The sequence below is a fragment of the Bacillus rossius genome, assembly GCF_032445375.1.
Source record: "Bacillus rossius redtenbacheri isolate Brsri chromosome 4 unlocalized genomic scaffold, Brsri_v3 Brsri_v3_scf4_1, whole genome shotgun sequence".
NCBI lineage: Eukaryota > Metazoa > Arthropoda > Insecta > Phasmatodea > Bacillidae > Bacillus > Bacillus rossius.
Genome location: NW_026962010.1, coordinates 31,401,267 through 31,424,616, shown reverse-complemented (window position 1 = coordinate 31,424,616; position 23,350 = coordinate 31,401,267). Strand labels below are relative to the sequence as shown.

Genomic DNA, 23,350 nt, shown 5'->3' with positions numbered 1-23,350 from the left:
GGAGAACCACAGTAAGAGTTTCAAATTTCTTTATGATATTACAAATTTACACACTTGGGATAGAAATGAGATGAAGGATACTTGTAATTTTCTAGACAGTGTTCTAAGTGATGGAGCAGATCGTGATATAAACGGAGTTGAACTGTTTGACGAGCTACAAATTTTTGGACTTATGCTGCCGTCTGAAAGTTCTCCAGCTAAAGCGTTGTCGTTCATAACCAAAAATGGTTATATTGACACCTTCCCAAACATTTTTGTTGCGCTGAGAATTTTTCTGACTCCCAGTGGTGAAAGAAGTTTTTCTAAGTTAAAACTGATAAAAACTTATTTAAGATCAACTTTGTCTCAAGAGCGCTTGAGTGGGCTGGCAACAATGGCCATTGAAAATGAGTTGCTTAATGAAATGGACACCGATTTCACACTCAATGAATTCGCAAAAATGAAAGCCAGAAAAATCTCTTTTTAATGATTTATTTTTAGTTTTGCCATACGTTCTTATAATGTGAGTGTAGTTATATTCATTTACATTCTCTATTTTATGTACAGTTATAACATAGGTTCGTTTTTTATTCTTGTAAAAATTGATGCAAGTTTGTAAATTATTTTATCTAATATCATGATTTAATTTATTAAAGTAGTGAGTATATAAATAATATTACAGATAATCATGTGGTACTGCTTTGTAAACCAAAATTATCAAAAGCGTTTTTAATAAAGTTATCATTTTCGATTTCTTTTTTAAATTTTTGGAGTTGTGAAGGGGGGGGGGGGGGGGGGGGCAAAATGTTGTACGCTTACACTTGAAAAATGTGTAGGGCCGGCATTGACCTGGCGTTGTTTTCACGTCAGTCCGACAGATGGCAGACAGTATGCCCAGTATGAACCATGTTGCTGTTTAACGTTCCCTAACATATTTAAGGTTCATAAAGCTAAGTTACTATGTACAGGACGTCAGATGGAGAATAATATACAAATAACTGTACACCAACACACAGTCGGGGCACGAGACTACTCAGGGTCAGGGGTTCGACACCTAAGGACAAAGTTAGGGTGTTCTGGAGGGACGATTAACGACGGGTCAACTGCTGCTGTTCTGGCCTCCGGGACAACACACCGACCAATAACACACACGCGGGGACTCTGAAATACTTTATAACTAAATGACCTCTATATCAAAACTACAACTACTACTTGCAAAAGCTCCGCGCGGCTGCCCGTCTTCAGTTCGAATGTCCGCGTTTGACAACAGGTTAGCTACATGGTAGAGCTGGAGGCCAGCCCGTCTTGGTATAACCAGTCCGGTCCCAGCTCCGTTCACACGACACCGAGGTCAGCTGTCGACTGCCTCGTCGCCACTCCTCTGCAACCCTCCCCCCCCCCTCCCCCCCCCAAACCAAGCCGCCTACCAGGGCACGCGAATCTTCTCGAAGCCTGCCTCGTGCAGCGCGCTATTTCAATACAGTACTACGGTACTTCATAATACACATGCATTTATAACCATACAAATACCCTCACGAACTTACAAATATACAGTTACACTCTTAAATATTATGGTCCGTGTCCCTTTATCCTATTACAGACATATACACTGGGTGGCGATGCTCCATGGAGGTCTCAAATGTCATGAGGGAAATTGCGTTGCACGTCAGTAGGTACCAACATTGACAACTAAAATAACTTTATCTCTTAGAAAAAAACACTTATTGAATAATTAGAGAGTTAATGCTGCTGGCTAGCGAGTGCTGACCTTGGCCAGGCGCTTGGTGGCCTCGGGCACGTCCAGGTGGCGGCCCGTCTCGGTGAGGTCGCGCACCACGTTGGGCAGCAGCTTGCTGAACTCGAAGACGTCCGTGCGGGCGGCGCCGCTGCGCAGCTGGTTGGGCGCCACGGCCCTGCCCAGCGCCGACCTGGCCAGCCGCCCCCTGCGACACACACTGCTGTTCATGCCTGTAACTGCAGTGTTCATGATGGGGTTTCATCGTGTTGATTAAATAAAAAAAAGGTTGTCTGTAAAGTCGGTTTACGGACGATAATTTTACGTGGTAACGTCATAAGAAAAAACTGATGACAAATTGCATACTTTTTAAATTTTCAAATATTATTTACAGTTTCTTGCAAATATAATTTAAATAATTTGTTTAAATATTATCACGAACAATTAGTTTAAAAGTCCGCCTTAACCTGTTTCATATTATAGAAGATTTTCTCGCACGGTGGTTGGCCGGTTTTGCACGCTCGGCTCAGGCGGAACGTGACAATTTTTCGTGCGTGCAGCCGGCGTTCATCGATTTATAAGACGTTATAACGTCAATAAATAGTAAATATGTACATTACAACCTGTATGTTCGCCAATATCCAAAAAAGATCGATTTAACATTTTCTCAAATTCCATGCACCTAAAGTATTTTGAATGTGTTTCACTTAATTCATCCAGCATTGAATGTCTTGACGAATTTCATATTATGCCTACTTACGTAGTTATGCAATTATATTGGTCATCGAAACACTATTTTTCATCCCTTTCACTAATACATGGTAGTATAAAAAAAATTTTACTGACAAAATTTAAGGTAGGTAATATTAAGATTGTTATTAATAAATTCTGAGGAAATCTCATACTAAGGAAGATATTTATTTCTAATTTCAACCCCTGTTTTTACGGTAATGGTCCGTTTCATCAAAAATTGTTTGAGTCAAAAGAATCAGATCAATTTTAGGAGTTTTACAATAAATTAAAATTGATAATCTATTAGAAAGATTAATGATTTTTATTGTGTTTCTACCCTTATTTCCACCCCTTGCAGTAATGATTTGTTACATAAAATATAGATACTTTAGATAAAAGTTTTCAACAATATTTAAAAACTTAAACAAAAAAATTGGTTGTCTGTAAAGTCAGTTTACGGACGATAGTTTATGTAAAATTAATTTTATTTGCACACATTAATTCAAATAGTTTATTACTTCATGAAGAGATTATTTTAAATAAGTATAACTTTTATACATGTTTGCTATTTAACTTCAAGATCGTCGAGAATGTTTTACGCTTTTTCGCAATTACACCTATAACGGCAAAGTTTGTTCATCGTGAAATTAAACGTAGAATTTAATAAAAATGCCCTTGCAGTTAATAAAATAAGTATTAGTAAGTTTAAGAAAGAATTTCGGCTTTAATCTCCAACCCAGACGCTCGTGGTGCGCTGGGGCCGAGATTAAAATTCGTCGATAATATTTTCCGTTTTTATGTCTTCCATTGCTCAAAATGATATGCAATTGTGGCCCCGGGCACGAAATTTTATTTATAATTCATTAATAATAACGCCCCTCGCGATAAACAAAGGAAAATATGTATTAACGAGTGCCTGGTTCCCGCGGAAGCGGATAGATAGCGCGATTCGTTCGGTTCGCGTTCGTCACCATAGATTACAGCACCGTAGGGGAATAATATTATTTCATTTTTATAACACGATTTTATAACAAATAAGCATCCCAAATACACCAAACTTATTTATAATGTGTTACTATATTTTTTAAAACATTGTGCAAAAGATCCCGTGTGTAATTTGAATTATTATGTGTAACTGTAAAACACCATTGTTCGTACAAAAACGTATTTGAAAATTCAACATTACTTTTAAATAACCGTACCGATTGTGCTGAAAATCGGTGGAAGATCGTTAAATTACATAATATGAATAATTCAAACGACGAAAACATGATTGAAAAGTCAAATCGATGGTTGTTCCAATCGAGTGGAAGAGAGATACGGCGCAAGCGTACAATGAGCGCAACGGGACACATTGTAGTGGGACAATGTGCGTTACGGGACACTTTTTCGTGCGTACAGCCGGCGTTCATCGATTTATTAGACGTTGTCACATCAATAAACATTAATTCGATAGAGTAGGCCTACTTGGTAGGGAAGTTTTGTTTATTTTTTTTATTTTAAGTCCAGGTTTTTCAACACCTTGCAGTAATGGTTTACATAATCAAAAATTGTTTTAGACAAAAGATATCGATAAAAATTATAAGATTTACGAAAAATTTTAACGAATTTGATGGCGTGTCTGATTTTTTTTGTCCTCCAACCCCCTTTTTTTTTCAACCACTTGGAGTTATTGTTGGTCGTATCAAAAACGTTTTCAAATAAAAGCTTTTGGTATTACTCCTACTAGTTATAATGCGGATGTGATATTTCCATATTATGGGATTAACAGCGATTTTTCTGTTTTTCAAAAAACCTTCCCCATTTTTGCACACTACCGAACTCAACCGAGATTTTTCACTACTAGATTTTATGTATCAGTTTGGAAGTGATTTGTGCAAAATTGCGACAGTTATCGTGTCCACATAATTGTGATGTGTAATTATATATATATATATATATATATATATATATATATTAATTAGATAGATTGCAGCATGGTGCGACTTTCGACAAATTAGGACTTGGCTTTAATTTTTAAATCTACAATTATGTGTGAATTTATGGTTTACTTTAAAATGTCAATAGTTGTTCCAAACCTGAAGATGGGAGGGGGCCCCTGCTTCCCCCCTGGGTCGGGGTTTCGTCACTGGTTTCCTTAAGTGTTGTGTTTTTTCAGGGCAACCAAATAGAAGATAAAATTGAAGCGATGATTTAATCTGGTGCAGCAAAAAGAAAGGAAAAAAATAATAATTTAATTCATGAGGAAAGAGGAAAACGCACCCTTCATGATCGTCTAAAAGGCCAATCTGAGCCTCCAAGCAAATTGACTTGTAAAAGTAAAACCCCGGTAAAATACATACCTGAAGATGACAGTATGGACAATTTGAATGAAGGTGAACGATCTATTGAAATTCAAAATGTTCCTAGTGTGGAAGATATTCAACTCAAAGTTCCTGATGAAGATTGTATGAACTACGGCAACAATGTAATTGATTAAAAGTTGAGGTTGTTCCATCAGTCTCCCCACGAAGTTCTTCGAACAATGACTTCGAAGCTCTACTTTAAATCACAATAGTGGTTTATATGAAGAAAATCATGGAAGCTTTATGAATATTGCATCTAATGACCCTGTAAAATGTAAAGCTCTTTTTTTAAAAAACAATAAGAATATTTGTTTTAAAAGGGCCTCCTTCTACTCCTGAGATCTTGCCGCGAGAGAATCCAGACAGGCATTTTCCTCAAGGAATTTTTTTTAAACACCAGACTAAAGATATCGTTTGGAGCGAAGAAGCAGCTTCTCTGTTTTGTTTTCCATGTACACTTTTTAAATGTGATGATCAAGTTCAATCATCAAAATTAGTTACGATTATGTCAAGCTGGTGTTAACGATAAATGAAATAAAAATTTACGAGAAAGTTAAAAGCTATGAATTGAATACTTGTCATTTGAAAAACTGTATCAATTAGAAAGAACTTCGTTTTTCACTTAAAAGCATGGGAGCCATTGACTTTGCTTTACAGCAAAGCATTGAGCAGAGAGGAAACACTGGGAAAATTTTTAAAAGCTATTGTTAATGTAGTGCTTTTTTTACCCAAAATAAATACACCATTGAGAGTAACCCATTCCACAATCGACTTTGACAGTGGCCTTTTCCTAGCCACCCTGCAGTTAGTCGGAAGATAAAATGCTGATGTTGGCCATCACCTTCAAAATATCAGTGGCAGCAGAGAATCAGGCAAAAAACTTCAGGCTCACCATTATTCTTGGCGAACCTAGAATGAATTCTTGAAAGTATATGCTAATGAAGTTACAAACTCAATACTTTAGGAAATAAAATCAACTCACTACTACAGCATAATCATAGATGGAATACCAGCTGTGTCATTCGATATGTCCTCTGTCAAGATGAAAAATGGGAAGTTTATGACAGACTTAAAAAATTATTTGACTAGTAGTATATAATAGTATGTCCGAGATCAGGGTCCAGGGTCCGGTGCCGGTGCCGGGGTCCGCCATTTTGGATTGTGACGTCACGGCGGCCACCTTGGACGAGCGTAACGGGACACAGCGTAACGGGACATAACGTAACAGGACAAGTATATCACGGCGGCCATCTTGGATCCGCCATTTTGGATGACATCATTGTGTTCTAGAAAATTCCGGCATTGTGTTGTCCGCCATATTGGATGATGACGTCACCGTTGCAATTATCGTTATGGTCGCCATCTTGAAATTTAGACGCCATCTTGGAAATCCGCAATTTTTATGTTAGAAAATCGGGATGAATTCCAAAATTCATCAAAAAATTAACTTGATAGAATTCTGATTGATTATATCGATTACCGTCCTCAGTTCGAACCCGGTGAGTGCAAAAAAAACTAAAAATGGCGACAGGCTCCTTCCTCAATGGTGGCTGCAGGCAGACTGACTCCTACCACTTTTTTGCAAAGTATATATATCGTCACCTAGTATCTCGTCATGTCCGCCATCTTGAAAATCCGTAATTTTAATGCTAGAGATTCGGGAAAAAATTTAAAAATCATTAAAAAAAATAATCAACCTAATTAAATAATATAAAAATCCTTATAACCACCTTTGCACTTTTCGTGATGGCCGCCATCTTTAAATCAAGAAACTGGAGATCACCATCTTGTTTTCGTCCGCTAGAGTGTGCTGATACCATGTTAGTATAATTATCTGCTCACCACACCTTTGACCTTGACCTTGAAATTTGACCTTGACCTTGAAATTTGAACTTGCCCTTAAAATTAGACCTTGAACTTGAAATTTGACCTTGACCTTGAAATTTGACCTTCACCTTGAAATTTTACCTTGAACTTGAAATTTGACCTTGACCTTGATCTTTGACCTTGACCTTGATCTTTGACCTTGACCTTGAAATTTGACTTTGTCCTTGAAATTTGACTTTGTCCTTGTCGACCATCATGGATACGACATTTTATGTACAGTACATGCTACCAGGAGCTACCACCTGCTGGAGTACACCATATTGCATGTGTGTACTCGTATTATAGAGTACATTTCCATCTGGATAATTTTATTCTAACCCGCTACAGTGCAGTAATCATTTATTACCGAGGTGCCCCCGCCATCTTAAAATTCTGCCGCCATCTTGAAATCATGTAATAATGTAGCTAGAAAAGCGGGAAAAAAATCCAAAATTCATTAAATGAATTGGCAATAAATATACTGATTGAATCGATCCGCTCCAGTCCTTGGTTCGTAACTCGATAGATGCAATAATGTATAATTTTATGAAAAAAATTCAATAAACCATGTTCAACATTCTTAAAGAGACTTTAAATCCTCTACTACCATCATCCTATCAGACATCAAGACCACCATATTGGAAATTCGTAATTGTAATGCTAGAGATTCGGGAAAAAGTTCAAAATTCTTTAAATAAATTTTAATCTATATACTGATTGATTAGATCGACTAAGGTCCTTGGTTCAGATCCCTGGCCGATACAAAACAACTTTAATTTTAAAAAAGTACCAGAAAAGTGTAAGGTTCGAGAAATAAAACACCAAAAAGTCTTTTACAAACATAATATTTATTACACAATTTCTATCCTACTACAGAATCACTTGCAAAAGCCAGCAATCTTATAAACATTTAGCCCTGCATAGACGTGCAATGACTACTTCTTAGCTCCAACAGCTCCAAATGCTCCAAATGGCTCCAACAGTTCCAAATGGCTCCAAATGCTCCAAACGGCCTCCAAATGGCTCCAACAGCTCCAACAGCCTCCAAATGCTTAACACAGCTCCAAATGGCTCCAAATGTTCCAAACGGCCTCCAAATGCTTGACAGCTCCAAATGTCTCCAGCAGCTCCAAATGCTCCAAATGCTTGACAGCTCCAAATGCTCCAAATGACTCCAAAAGGCTCCAAATGCTTCAAAAGGCTCCAAATGCTCCAACAGCCTCCAAATGCTTCAAAAGGCTCCAATTGCTCCAACAGCTCCATCTTCAATTGGTTCCAACTGATTCCAATTACTTTTCTTATCGAACTTGTCATGATTACTAACATGTCTTTATAAGTATACATTTTGACTGGCAGTGGTATCGTATTTTGCACCTTTAAGTTATAAGTTTTATTTATAAACCAGATTTCGATAAATGGTAGATACCATTTGGAAAGAAAATATATTAATTTATCTTCAAGTTTATACACATACATTTAATTTAAGCCATTATTGTATGTAGCCAGCTTCCCTCAGTTCTTTGAGTATGAAGGATATTTCTGTAATGTTCGAATAGTTTCCTGCACAAAGCGATCCATGTAGTAGTCGTAGCCTGTCAACCAATATGTTAGGATCTTCCCATGAGGTATAATAAATATCTTCTGCTGCGTTCATCATCATCCTTGCATGTTTATAATAAATAATATTATCTCTGGTGTCTATCGTTTTAACACCAACCACAAGGTCACTTTCGTCATCGTGCCAGTGATTATCACAAGCTTTATCAGGATAATTTATTTTATTACGACTTTTCCATCGTTTTGGTCTCAAACCACCACCACAGTCTTCGCTCTTGCATGCTTTTGGTGCTTCAGCCTTAGATGTGTCAGCACAGTCTTCGTTCATGCCAGCTTCTGATGTGTCACCACAGTCTTCAATCATGTCAGCATCACAAACTTGATCAGGATAATTTATTTTATTACGTCGTTTCCATCATTTTGGTCTCAGACCGCCATCACAGTCTTCGATCTTGCCTGCTTTAGGTGCTTCAGTACAGTACTCAATCATGTCAGCCTCAGATGTGTCACCACAATCTTCAATCATGCCAGCTTCAGATGATTCATCAAAGTCTTCGACCTTGTAAGCTTCAGGTGGTTCTCCATCTTTCACATTTTCATGGAAACTAGATATTGGAGTAAATATCTTTTCATTTATAATGTGGTCACAACTTCCTTCGTTTGTTTTAAATTTCAAATTATTATCTTGATCTAGATCAGTAATTTTATCATTAGCTTTTTCGCCTTCTTTCCTCTTCCGCGATTTTGAAGCCCAGTCTTCGTTATCTTTATTCATCTTAATTGTACAGGTCTTGTAATGTCTATCCAAGTAATATCTTCTACCAAAGGATTTCTGACACTGACTGCAATGAAATGGTTTTTGACAAGGACCCAAATTACACTCGCTTCTCTCATGTCGTTTAGCATTCTTTATCAAGGTAAACACCTTGCTACAGTATCTACAGTGATGACGTTTTGATACAGCAACAAATCCCGAATCAGGATTCATATTAGTTACTGAGACTAATGCCAGTTGCAAACTAAGAGTTTTAAATAAATATATTACTTAAATAGAATTTTTTAATTATTTCATCAGCGAGAATTAATTTATCTCATTCAAAGGTACTTGTTGCAAGTAGTTCTGCTTTTCAACAACAGATGTCGCCACATGTTACTTGCAGGTAAATAATATTTAGTTCTTTTATGCGGGATGCGGGATGCTCACTAAAGATCGCAACAGAAGGATGGCTTCGCTAGACTCCAAGGAGAAGGAAGTTCGTCCTTCCTGTTAGTGCTTCTTAGATTTCTCAGAGATTATTATTTGACTGAGTCATTATATTTTTTTTTAATTTCCACATGATAAATATATTACAAGTGTTGATTAAGTAGCAGAAATTCACTAATTACATGTAACCTTGAATAAAATGACATGCCTCATTTAGTAAAAAAAATTCCTTCATGCAGAGATAAATTTCTCATCCGTAACCAGAAGCATTCGGAGAAAACCATAAGATGTGGAGTCAGGAATAACCAGAAGCACTTGGAGAAAACCATACACATATTGAAAAGAATATTCATGAGCAAACATAATAACAAGAATAATCGGGAGCACACGGAGAAAACCACCACACGTTTTCTTTGATATCATAAAATTACAGGGAAAAAAATATTTAATAAATAATAAAATATTTAAAATGTAAAAAATACAAAAATACATAAACAGATTCTGCTAGCTTGTGAACTTCTCATTGTTGAGCAAAGATAGAGTTCTAGTACAAGCCAGAATTTGTTTATGTATTTTTGTATTTTTTACAATTTAAATTTTTTATTATTTATTAAATATTTTTTTCCCTGTAATTTTATGATATCAAAGAAAACGTGTGGTGGTTTTCTCCGTGTGCTCCCGATTATTCTTGTTATTATGTATGCTCATGAATATTCTTTTCAATATGTGTATGGTTTTCTCCAAGTGCTTCTGGTTATTCCTGACTCCACATCTTATGGTTTTCTCCGAATGCTTCTGGTTACGGATGAGAAATTTATCTCTGCATGAAGGAATTTTTTTTACTTAATGAGGCATGTCATTTTATTCAAGGTTACATGTAATTAGTGAATTTCAGCTACTTAATCAACACTTGTAATATATTTATCATGTGGAAATTTAAAAAAAATATATCATTACTCAGTCAAATAATAATCTCTGAGAAATCTAAGAAGCACTAACAGGATGGACGAACTTCCTTCTCCTTGGAGTCTAGCGAAGCCATCCTTCTTTTGCGATCGTTAGTGAGCATCCCGCATCCCGCATAAAAGAACTAAATATTATTTACCTGCAAGTAACATGTGGCGACATCTGTTGTTGAAAAGCAGAACTACTTGCAACAAGTACCTTTGAATGAGATAAATTAATTCTCGCTGATGAAATAATTAAAAAATTCTATTTAAGTAATATATTTATTTAAAACTCTTAGTTTGCAACTGGCATTAGTCTCAGTAACTAATATGAATCCTGATTCGGGATTTGTTGCTGTATCAAAACGTCATCACTGTAGATACTGTAGCAAGGTGTTTACCTTGATAAAGAATGCTAAACGACATGAGAGAAGCGAGTGTAATTTGGGTCCTTGTCAAAAACCATTTCATTGCAGTCAGTGTCAGAAATCCTTTGGTAGAAGATATTACTTGGATAGACATTACAAGACCTGTACAATTAAGATGAATAAAGATAACGAAGACTGGGCTACAACATCGCGGAAGAGGAACGAAGGCGAAAAAGCTAATGCTAAAATTACTGATCTAGATCAAGATAATAATTTAAAATTTTAAACAAACGAAGGAAGTTGTGACCACATTAGAAATGAAAAGATATTTACTCCAATATCTAGTATCCATGAAAATGTGAAAGATGGAGAACCACCTGAAGCTTACAAGGTCGAAGACTTTGATGAATCATCTGAAGCTGGCATGATTGAAGATTGTGGTGACACATCTGAGGCTGACATGATTGAATACTGTACTGAAGCACCTAAAGCAGGCAAGATCGAAGACTGTGATGGCGGTCTGAGACCAAAACGATGGAAACGACGTAATAAAATAAATTATCCTGATCAAGTTTGTGATGCTGACATGATTGAAGACTGTGGTGACACATCAGAAGCTGGCATGAACGAAGACTGTGCTGACACATCTAAGGCTGAAGCACCAAAAGCATGCAAGAGCGAAGACTGTGATGGTGGTTTGAGACCAAAACGATGGAAACGTCGCAATAAAATAAATTATCCTGATAAAGCTTGTGATAATCACTGGCACGATGACGAAAGTGACCTTGTGGTTGGTGTTAAAACGATAGACACCAGAGATAATATTATTTATTATAAACATGCAAGGATGATGATGAACGCAGCAGAAGATATTGATTATACCTCATGGGAAGATCCTAACATATTGTTGACAGGCTACGACTACTACATGGCTCGCTTTGTGCAGGAAACTATTCGAACATTACAGAAATATCCTTCATACTCAAAGAACTGAGGGAAGCTGGCTACATACAATAATGGCTTAAATTAAATGTATGTGTACAAACTTGAAGATAAATTAATATATTTTCTTTCCAAATGGTATCTACCATTTATCGAAATCTGATTTCTAAATAAAACTTATAACTTAAAGGTGCAAAATACGATAAAACTGCCAGTCAAAATGTATACTAATAAAGACATGTTAGTAATCATGACAAGTTCGATAAGAAAAGTAATTGGAATCAGTTGGAACCAATTGAAGATGGAGCTGTTAGAGCAATTGGAGCCTTTTGAAGCATTTGGAGCCTTTTGAAGCATTTGGAGCCTTTTGGAGCATTTGGAGTCTTTGGAGCATTTGGAGGCTGTTGTAGCATTTGGAACCTTTTGGGGCATTTGGAGCTGTTGGAGCCATTTGGAGCATTTGGAGCTGTCTTAAGCATTTGGAGGCTGTTGGAGCATTTGGAGCCTTTTGAAGCATTTGGAGCTGTGTGTTAAGCATTTGGAGGCTGTTGGAGCATTTGGAGCCTTTTGAAGCATTTGGAGCTGTCATGCATTTGGAGCATTTGGAGCTGCTGGAGACATTTGGAGCTGTCAAGCATTTGGAGGCCGTTTGGATCATTTGGAGCCATTTGGATCTGTGTTAAGCATTTGGAGTCTGTTGGAGCTGTTGGAGCCATTTGGAGGCCGTTTTGGAGCATTTGGAGCTGTTGGAGCCATTTGGAGCATTTGGAGCTGTCTGAAGCATTTGGAGGCTGTTGGAGCATTTGGAGCCTTTTGGAGTCATTTGGAGCATTTGGAGCATTTGGAGCCTTTTGAAGCATTTGGAGCTGTCAAGCATTTGGAGCATTTGGAGCTGCTGGAGACATTTGGAGCTGTCAAGCATTTGGAGGCCGTTTGGAACATTTGGAGCCATTTGGAGCTGTGTTAAGCATTTGGAGGCTGTTGGAGCTGTTGGAGCCATTTGGAGGCCGTTTGGAGCATTTGGAGCCATTTGGAACTGTTGGAGCCATTTGGAGCATTTGGAGCTGTTGGAGCTAAGAAGTAGTCGTTGCACGTCTATGCAGGGCTAAATGTTTATAAGATTGCTGGCTTTCGCAAGAGATTCTGTAGTAGGATAGAAATTGTGTAATAAATATTATGTTTGTAAAAGACTTTGTGGTGTTTTATTTCTCGAACCTTACACTTTTCTGGTACTTTTTTAAAATTAAAGTTGTTTTGTATCGGCCAGGGATCGAACCAAGGACCTTAGTCGATCTAATCAATCAGTATATAGATTACAAATTTATTTAATGAATTTTGTACTTTTTCCCGAATCTCTAGCATTACAATTACGAATTTCCAATATGGTGGTCTTGATGTCTGATAGGATGATGGTAGTAGAGTATTTAAAGTCTCTTTAAGAATGTTAAACATGGTTTATTGAAATTTTTTTTTCCATAAAATTAAACATTATTGCATCGATCGAGTTACGAACCAAGGACTGGAGCGGATCGATTCAATCAGTATATTTATTGGCAATTCATTAAACGAATTTTGTATTTTTCCCGCTTTTCTAGCTACATTATTACATGATTTCAAGATGGCGGGGCACTTCGGTAATAAATGATTACTGCACTGTAGCGGGTTAGAATAAAATCATCCAGATGGAAATGTACTCTATAATACGAGAACACACACGCAAGATGGTGTACTCGAGCAGGTGGTAGCTCCTGGTAGCATGTACTGAACATAAAATGTCGAATCCATGATGGTCGACAAGGACAAAGTCAAATTTCAAGGTCAAGGTCAAAGTTCAAGGTCAAGGTCAAATTTCAAGTCAAGGTCAAATTTCAAGTCAAGGTCAAAGTTCAAGGTCAAAGTTCAAGGTCAAGGTCAAATTTCAAAGTCAAGGTCAAATTTCAAAGTCAAGGTCAAGGTCAAAGTTCAAGGTCAAGGTCAAAGTTCAAGGTAAAGGTCAAAGTTCAAGGTCAAGGTCAAAGTTCAAGGTCAAGGTCAAAGTTCAAGGTCAAGGTCAAAGGTGTGGTGACCAGATAATTATACTAACATGGTATCTACACACTCTAGCGGACGAAAACAAGATGGTGATCTCCTGTTTCTTGATTTAAAGATGGCGGCTATCACGAAAAGTGCAACGGTGGTTTTAAGGATTTTTTTATTATTTAATTAGGTTGATTATTTTTTTAATGATTTTTACATTTTTTCCCGAATCTCTAGCATTAAAATTACGGATTTTCAAGATGGCGGACATGACGTCATACTAGGTGACGATATATATACTTTGCAAAAAAGTGGTAGGAGTCAGTCTGCCTGCAGCCACCATTGAGGAAGGAGCCTGTCGCCATTTTTAGTTTTTTTTGCACTCACCGGGTTCGAACTGAGGACGGCAATCGATATAATCAATCAGAATTCTATCAAGTTAATTTTTTGATGAATTTTGGAATTCATCCCGATTTTCTAACATAAAAATTGCGGATTTCCAAGATGGCGTCTAAATTTCAAGATGGCGACCATAACGTTAATTGCAATGGTGACGTCATCATCCAATATGGCGGACAACACAATGCCGGAATTTTCTAGAACACAATGATGTCATCCAAAATGGCGGATCCAAGATGGCCGCCGTGATATACTTGTCCTGTTACATTATGTCCAGTTACGCTGTGTCCCGTTACACTCGTCCAATATGGCCGCCGTGACGTCACAATCCAAGATGGCGGACCCCGGCACCGGCACCGGACCCTGGACCCTGATCTCGGACATACTATTATATACTACTTTGACTTTTTAAAGAAAACAGGAGCAGAAATAACTGATGAAGTAAAGGGTGTCTTAATTGAATTTCAGTTGCATTTGCGTTCGTGTAGAGGCCAATGCTATGACAACGCTTCTAACATGTCAGTCAAGTTTAAATGTGTCCAAATGAGGATTTTGAAAGAAAATCAACAAGCGTATTTCACACTTTGCTGTGCACATACCTTAAATCTATGTGGCATGCATACAATGGAAACTTAGTATTGAGATGAAAACCTACTTTGGGAATGTTCAAAAGCTGTATAAAATTTTCATCAAGCCCTGCAAGATGGATGATTCTTCAAGAAAAGCTGGCATTTCTCTTCATTCAACTTTAAAAACAAGATAGAGTGTAATAATATAAGCTATCAGACATCTAGCAAAGAACTATTGCCAAAGTTTTAGAAGATCTTGATCGACAAGCTGAAGTTCAAGCTGATGATAATTGCTTAATTGAATGAATGATTTAGTATGAATTTGTTATTTTTACCACAGTACGGTATAAACATCTCAACATGAGAAACAAGATTTTACAAAGTCCTAAGCTTTGCCTTCGTGAAGCAAATAAATAAATAAAAGAGCTTACGGTCGATATTCAGTTGATAAGAGGTTCATGGGTTAAAGGGTAAAACTTCTTGAAGAATCAAAAATTGCAGCTATGGAAATTCAAATTGATGCCCAGTTAAAAGTGACCAGGCTCTGAAATAAAAAATAAAATATTTCATGACGAAACAGGTATAGAAGAGTACGTTTTAAAGTCACCCGACGAGAGACTTCAAGTGCAAGTTTTCAACCCAGCCCTTGATATTCTTCTAACACAACTAAATGATTTGGCTGAAAGAATTGCATGGCTTTTTTCACCAATACTAACTCCACAAGTTAATGAAGAGCAAGAGTACTGCTCAAGTACAAAAGAAGATGGTAATCCCACAACACCAACAGAATATGTTTTCAGTGAAAAAAATTGTTAAATATATATTAAATATCACAATATTTTATTGAATAAATATTTTTTTACCTGAAATTACAATTTTTGAATCGAGCAAGGATCGAAACAAGGACAGAAATCAATCAAATCAATCATTAATTTAATAAAGGATCTTTTTAATGTTTTTTGGAATTTTTTCCGAATATATAGCTAAATAATTAAAGATTTTAAAAAAATTATGGTTTCCAAGATGACGGATGTAGCGTCATCCAAGATGGCCGCCGAGGTCCTGATTTTAAAATTTTTTTTTTCCTAACCTAACTAAAACTAAGTGTATTTTGGAGGGGTCCGGGTCAGGGAGGGACCTAGGTGCGTCTCAGGCCGAAGCCTATACGCCTAGTCATGCTGGGATTAGCCATGCAGGGAGAGGGTCGCATGCATCATGTGCTAGGAGGGGATTTGGCCAGCCACGGCAGCGATTGGCGCCATGACTAACTCCCCTCACTCTTAAATCTAGACTATAACTAGAGATAGGTTGGGCCCAGGGAAAACCCTGGGCACATTCATGCGGGATGCATATTGGCATGCATTACGTGTAGGAATTTACAGGAGACTGAGGATGGTCTGGATGAAGTGTTGGACAGAGTAGGGGCTACCCTGATCGAGGTCCTGATAGTAAGCACCGAGAGGCGAACATGATCGGAATCCTTACGATTGGCAAGTCACCTCAAGAATCCACCACAAAATTGTAGTCCCATAAGAATAACATTAGGCACGTATCGGCCAAATTATACTACTAGTAAAAAAAACAATTTTTTTAGGGGAGGGGGCCTCAAACCCAAACACTGCCCTAGGCCATAAAATGTATGTGGGTGGCCCTGCTGAAGTGTGACAAATGCGATCACACCAACACAAGTTTGCATATTCATTCACAACTAAATAAATTTTAAAAGTTACTTGTTGATAAAAAAAAATACTCTCTCTTACGTGATTATAGCTTATATGTAAATAGAAAACTTAAATTGCTGTCGCATCGTATGGTTAAAAAATATATTCAATAGTACATTAAAAATTACATTTGATAAGCCCCATGAGATTTGAGCCACGATTGCATTTATTCTGTGTCAAAACAACGTGGGGAAACATTTCAAGGTCAGGTTACGCAATACTGAATAGGAAATTTTATTGAAACATAAAAAAAAAAGCAACAGGCGATAACTTTTGACCCCAATTCGTCCAGTCTGTCTTTTGAATGAATGAATTCGTATGAATTTGTTATTTTTACCACAGTATGGTACAAACTTCTCAACATGAGAAACATACCACTGTCATAAAATGAACATTACGATGTTTTTTTTCCAACTATAATCACATGCGATACGGCAAAAAGTTGCCCGGTGCATCATTGACTTAACCTAGGTCATTTATAGATTTTTTTTCATGATTGCTCCTAATACAGCTCTAGCTTAAGGTATGATTTTTAACATTTAATTTTTAATCCCCAAAATATTTTGTAATTGATTCACTATTTACCACATTACTGAAACCCCAAGGATGAGTGTAATATTGTGCACTCCTCGAACAGGCCGCCACTGCCATTTGAAATGTTTGTTAAACGTGAGTACAGTCATGCTGAGACGGCAGCGGACATTGACTCATGCATTACTCATCTCGGGCCGTCTGCTGATCGACTGGCTTCGGCGGGTGTGCTCTCTGTTCTCTGACTCGTACATGGATAACCGCGGCCCGACAACTTGCCCTTGACTTGTTCCACCCTGCCAACCACCCTCATGCCCAGAGCCCGCCCTCAGTAGCGCCACGAGCTGGGAGTTTCGAGCCAACACTGGGCCCAGAAGTGACCTCTGTCTGAGGGCGACTGAAATGTGAACAGCTAAGTAGTATAGGAAAGTATTTCCGGGCGCACGGGTTCTGGGTGTGGAGCCGGAGCCGGTGTCCGCCATGTTGAATTCTGACGTCACGGCGGCCATCTTGGATGGTTGTGACCTTGACCTATGACCTTGACCTTGAATTTGATCCTCAAAATGTGTCAAAATCCGCCAAAATTGGGCAAAATTTGCCCAAAATTCCTCAAAATTTCCATTTCTGTGGAAAAACATTCCGCCAAAAAATCTCAAAAAATTCCACAATTCAAAAATTCCCGTTTTCGAGAGAAAAATTCCCGTTTCGAGGGAAAATTTCCCGTTTTTAGTCCTTAAAAATCCCAGCGGCTAGAAATGTCCATATGTAGGCTTAAGCATCCATGTCTACAGCCTACGATAAGCCTCTGACGTCATCATGGATTATGAAGTCACCGTTGCAATTTCCGTTATGGCCGCCATCTTTAACTTTTTTATTTATTATCCGATTTTAATGAAATTTTTTTTAAAAATTAATAAAAAAATTAACTTAATAAATTTTTAATAAAAAATATTTAAAAAAACAAACATTTACGACACGGAGTTCGAAGTCCTCGGTTCGAACCCGACGAGTGCAAAAAAAAATTAAAAATGGCGACCGATCCTTCCCCCGTGGTGGGTGCTAGCAGACTGACTCCCACCACTTTTTTTCAAAGCATATATATCGTCACCTAGTATGACGTCATGTCCGCCATCTTGTCTTCGATGCTGGAAGCCATCATCATTGTATCGTCGGCGAGAGTGCGCTGACGTCATGTTAGTTTAGTTCTTATCCGCTAGAGTACAGTAATAATTTATTACTATGACACTCGCCATCTTGAAATTTGGCCGCCATCTTGAAAATCCGTAATTATTTAGCTAGAAATTCGGGAAAAGTTCCAATATTCATTAAATAAATCACTCATTAATTTACATATTGATTCGATGGATTCCTGTCCTCGGTTCGATACCCGATCGATGCAATAATGTTTAATTTTATGTAAAAAATAATAATTTCAATAAACCATGTTCAAAATTCGTAAAGAGACTCTAAATCCTCTACGACCATCATCCTATCAGACATCAAGACCACCATCTTGGAAATCCGTAATTTTAAAGCTAGAGATTCGGGAAAAGTCCCAAAATTCATTAAATAAATCACTCAATTTACATATTGATTCGATCCGCTCCTGTCCTCGGTTCGATCCCTGGACGATGCAAAACATATTAATTTTAAGTGAACTATAATAATTTTAATAAATAATCATCAAAGTCCTAAATGAAGCATAGTTTCCAAATCAACCATCATCCTATAAGTCATTATGGTCACCATCTTGGAATCGTGTAATTATTTAGCTAGAGATGCGGGAAAAAGTTCAAAATTCATTAACTTAATGTGGAATCTATATATACTGATTGATTAGATCGAATAAGGTCCTTGGTTCGATCCCTGGTCGATACAAATCAACTTTAATTTTAAAAAATACCACAAAAGCGACAGGTTTGAGAAATAAAAACACCGCAAGTTCTTTTAAAAAATTTTATTACATAAATTCAATACACTACTACAAGTACAAAAAAAAACACTGACAAATTAATAAAGCCTTTTTGGATTCCTCGATTCAAACAGTCTTCTTATTGTAAGGACTAAGCCTTTTACATGACTTTAAATGTTTATCCGATCCGGTCATCACCGCAGTCAGAGACGGACTGAAGTTCATATCACTTATATAGTCTCATTAGCCGGTACAACACATTAGTCAAAACAATAACCATGTTCATTATACTTCTCGGAGCATTTTTTATAATGACGATGTAAGCTGTCGAGACGTGAAATTAGTTTATTGCACTTATTGCACTGAAACAGTATTCTTTGAGCATTATTCTGACAGCTGCTTCTTTCATGTCTGCGCGCATTTGAAGTGAAAGTAAATGATGCACCACAGTATTTGCATTGATGCGATGTATGCTCTTCATTAACTGAAGTATTCAATGCTGATGAAACTTCAGCTGATGGTGGAACAGCACATATCGAAGTCTCCACCAGTGTTGTCAGAGGCGTTGCCAACTGGATCTGCTCCAACATCGTCGGCGATGACGTCATGGTTCCCGTAGACGATGCTACAACCTCAGAGATCGACGTTAAAGACGGTAAAGATGCCATCGAGGTCTCAAGAACAGGCAATTACACGACTAATGCACCAGAAGAAACAAACTAGGTGATCCGTACACCGTCGACGGCAGTAACAAACTGAGCGTCCTGCTGTCTAGGACTCGTTTATATACATTAACCGGTTTGAATAATACGCTAGTCAAATCAAGAACAATTTACTAAAATACTAGAGTCAAAACAACATTAAAAAAAAATAGAAGCACCATCAACAAAAAAGGAAGTACATTTGGAAGAACCATCAAAAAAGGAAGCACATTTGGAAGCATCATCAAAAAAGGAAGCACATTTGGAAGCACCATCAAAAAAGGAAGCACATTTGGAAGCATCATCAAAAAAGGAAAAACAATAGGAAGCACCGCCAACGAAAAGGCAGCACATTTGGAAGCACCGTCATCGAAAAGGCAGCACATTTGGAAGCACCGACTACGAAAAGCAGCACATTTGGAAGCACCGACAACGAAAAGGCAGCACATTTGACAGCACCGACAACGAAAAGGCAGCACATTTGGAAGCACCGACTACGAAAAGGCAGCACATTTGGAAGCACCGTCATCGAAAAGGCAGCACATTTGGAAGCACCGACTACGAAAAGCAGCACATTTGGAAGCACCGACAACGAAAAGGCAGCACATTTGGAAGCACCGACAACGAAATGGCAGCACATTTGAAAGCACCGACAACGAAAAGGCAGCACATTTGGAAGCACCGTCATCGAAATGGCAGCACATTTGGAAGCACCGACTACGAAAAGGCAGCACATTTGGAAGCACCGTCATCGAAAAGGCAGCACATTTGGAAGCACCGACTACGAAAAGGCAGCACATTTGGCAGCACCGACAACGAAAAGGCAGCACATTTGGAAGCACCGACTACGAAAAGGCAGCACATTTGGAAGCACCGACAACGAAAAGGCAGCACATTTGGAAGCACCGGTAACGAAAAAGGCAGCACATTTGGAAGCACCGACAACGAAAAGGCAGCACATTTGGAAGCACCATCATCGAAAAGGCAGCACATTTGGAAGCTCCATCAACAAAAAAAAAAAAAAGGCAAAAAGGAAGCACAAGTTACGTGATCTAAGTCTTAGAAATCAGAATACAAGAAATAAAAACATAAAATTCTTATAATTTAAATTATTTATTTTATTGCTTTACATTATACAAATGCAAGTAAAACAAGCCATTATTGTATTTAGCCAGCATTCCTCAGTTCCTTGAGTATGAAGGATATTTCTTTGATGCACGAATAGTTTCCTGCACAAAGCGAACCATGTAGAAGTCTTAGCCGGTCAACCAATATGTTTGGATATTTCCATGATGTGTAATCATTCTCTTCTACCACCATCTTTCTTGCACCTTTATAATAAATATTATGATCTCTGGTGTCTTCCGTTTTACCACCAACTTTAGGGTAACTTTCATGTTTGAGACGGCGATCATCACAAGCTTGATCAGATTTATTTAATATATCACGTCGTTTCCACCGTTTCGGTCTCAGGACACCGCCACATTCTTCGACCTTGGCAGCTTTATGTGCTTCATCATAATCTATGTCTTTGTCAACAGCCTCAGATTCACTGTAACAATCACCGTTGAAGGAATCGTCTTCACCCAATTTACCGTAATAATTCGATGTTGATGATGTTGAAGTGTCTTCATCGTCTTCATGCTTCCTTTTTAGGAGTCCATCATTTTTACAAAGTAGGAAAGATATACTTGAATTCGGCTGGAATATATTCTCACTTTTCACGTTAAGGATTCTTCCATTGTCTTCATTCTTCCGTAAATCATCAACCTCCTTGATGATTTACGGAAGAATGAAGACAATGGAAGAATCCTTAACGTGAAAAGTGAGAATATATTCCAGCCGAATTCAAGTAGATCTTTCCTACTTTGTAAAAATGATGGACTCCTAAAAAGGAAGCATGAAGACGATGAAGACACTTCAACATCATCAACATCGAATTATTACGGTAAATTGGGTGAAGACGATTCCTTCAACGGTGATTGTTACAGTGACTCTGAGGCTGTTGACAAAGACATAGATTATGATGAAGCACCTAAAGCTGCCAAGGTCGAAGAATGTGGCGGTGTCCTGAGACCGAAACGGTGGAAACGACGTGATATATTAAATAAATCTGATCAAGCTTGTGATGATCGCCGTCTCAAACATGAAAGTTACCCTAAAGTTGGTGGTAAAACGGAAGACACCAGAGATCATAATATTTATTATAAAGGTGCAAGAAAGATGGTGGTAGAAGAGAATGATTACACATCATGGAAAGATCCAAACATATTGGTTGACCGGCTAAGACTTCTACATGGTTCGCTTTGTGCAGGAAACTATTCGTGCATCAAAGAAATATCCTTCATACTCAAGGAACTGAGGAATGCTGGCTAAATACAATAATGGCTTGTTTTACTTGCATTTGTATAATGTAAAGCAATAAAATAAATAATTTAAATTATAAGAATTTTATGTTTTTATTTCTTGTATTCTGATTTCTAAGACTTAGATCACGTAACTTGTGCTTCCTTTTTGCCTTTTTTTTTTTTTTTGTTGATGGAGCTTCCAAATGTGCTGCCTTTTCGATGATGGTGCTTCCAAATGTGCTGCCTTTTCGTTGTCGGTGCTTCCAAATGTGCTGCCTTTTCGTTACCGGTGCTTCCAAATGTGCTGCCTTTTCGTAGTCGGTGCTTCCAAATGTGCTGCCTTTTCGTTGTCGGTGCTGCCAAATGTGCTGCCTTTTTGTAGTCGGTGCTTCCAAATGTGCTGCCTTTTCGATGACGGTGCTTCCAAATGTGCTGCCTTTTCGTAGTCGGTGCTTCCAAATGTGCTGCCATTTAGATGACGGTGCTTCCAAATGTGCTGCCTTTTCGTTGTCGGTGCTTCCAAATGTGCTGCCATTTCGTTGTCGGTGCTTCCAAATGTGCTGCCTTTTCGTTGTCGGTGCTTCCAAATGTGCTGCTTTTCGTAGTCGGTGCTTCCAAATGTGCTGCCTTTTCGATGACGGTGCTTCCAAATGTGCTGCCTTTTCGTAGTCGGTGCTTCTTAATGTGCTGCCTTTTCGTTGTCGGTGCTGTCAAATGTGCTGCCTTTTCGTTGGCGGTGCTTCCTATTGTTTTTCCTTTTTTGATGATGCTTCCAAATGTGCTTCCTTTTTTGATGGTGCTTCCAAATGTACTTCCTTTTTTGATGATGCTTCCAAATGTGCTTCCTTTTTTGATGGTTCTTCCAAATGTACTTCCTTTTTTGTTGATGGTGCTTCTATTTTTTTTTAATGTTGTTTTGACTCTAGTATTTTATTAAATTGTTCTTGATTTGACTAGCGTATTATTCAAACCGGTTAATGTATATAAACGAGTCCTAGACAGCAGGACGCTCAGTTTGTTACTGCCGTCGACGGTGTACGGATCACCTAGTTTGTTTCTTCTGGTGCATTAGTCGTGTAATTGCCTGTTCTTGAGACCTCGATGGCATCTTTACCGTCTTTAACGTCGATCTCTGAGGTTGTAGCATCGTCTACGGGAACCATGACGTCATCGCCGACGATGTTGGAGCAGATCCCGTTGGCAACGCCTCTGACAACACTGGTGGAGACTTCGATATGTGCTGTTCCACCATCAGCTGAAGTTTCATCAGCATTGAATACTTCAATTAATGAAGAGCATACATCGCATCAATGCAAATACTGTGGTGCATCATTTACTTTCATTTCAAATGCGCGCAGACATGAAAGAAGCAGCTGTCAGAATAATGCTCAAAGAATACTGTTTCAGTGCAATAAGTGCAATAAACTAATTTCACGTCTCGACAGCTTACATCGTCATTATAAAAAATGCTCCGAGAA

The 23,350-nt window shown here is 38.0% G+C and overlaps 1 protein-coding gene across 2 annotated transcripts in view; it reads right to left on the bottom strand.

Moving 5' to 3' along the window:
- LOC134541680 (farnesyl pyrophosphate synthase-like) overlaps window positions 1–23,350 on the bottom strand; it is a 128,866-nt gene that overhangs the window by 36,318 nt on the left and 69,198 nt on the right. The window contains exon 2 of one of the 2 annotated variants that reach the window (XM_063385298.1): window positions 1,748–1,922. In XM_063385298.1, the coding sequence (XP_063241368.1) occupies window positions 1,748–1,922 (175 nt within the window). Of the gene's footprint in view, window positions 1–1,747; window positions 1,935–23,350 lie in introns of both variants that reach the window. The other variant, XM_063385297.1, reaches the window with a different exon arrangement.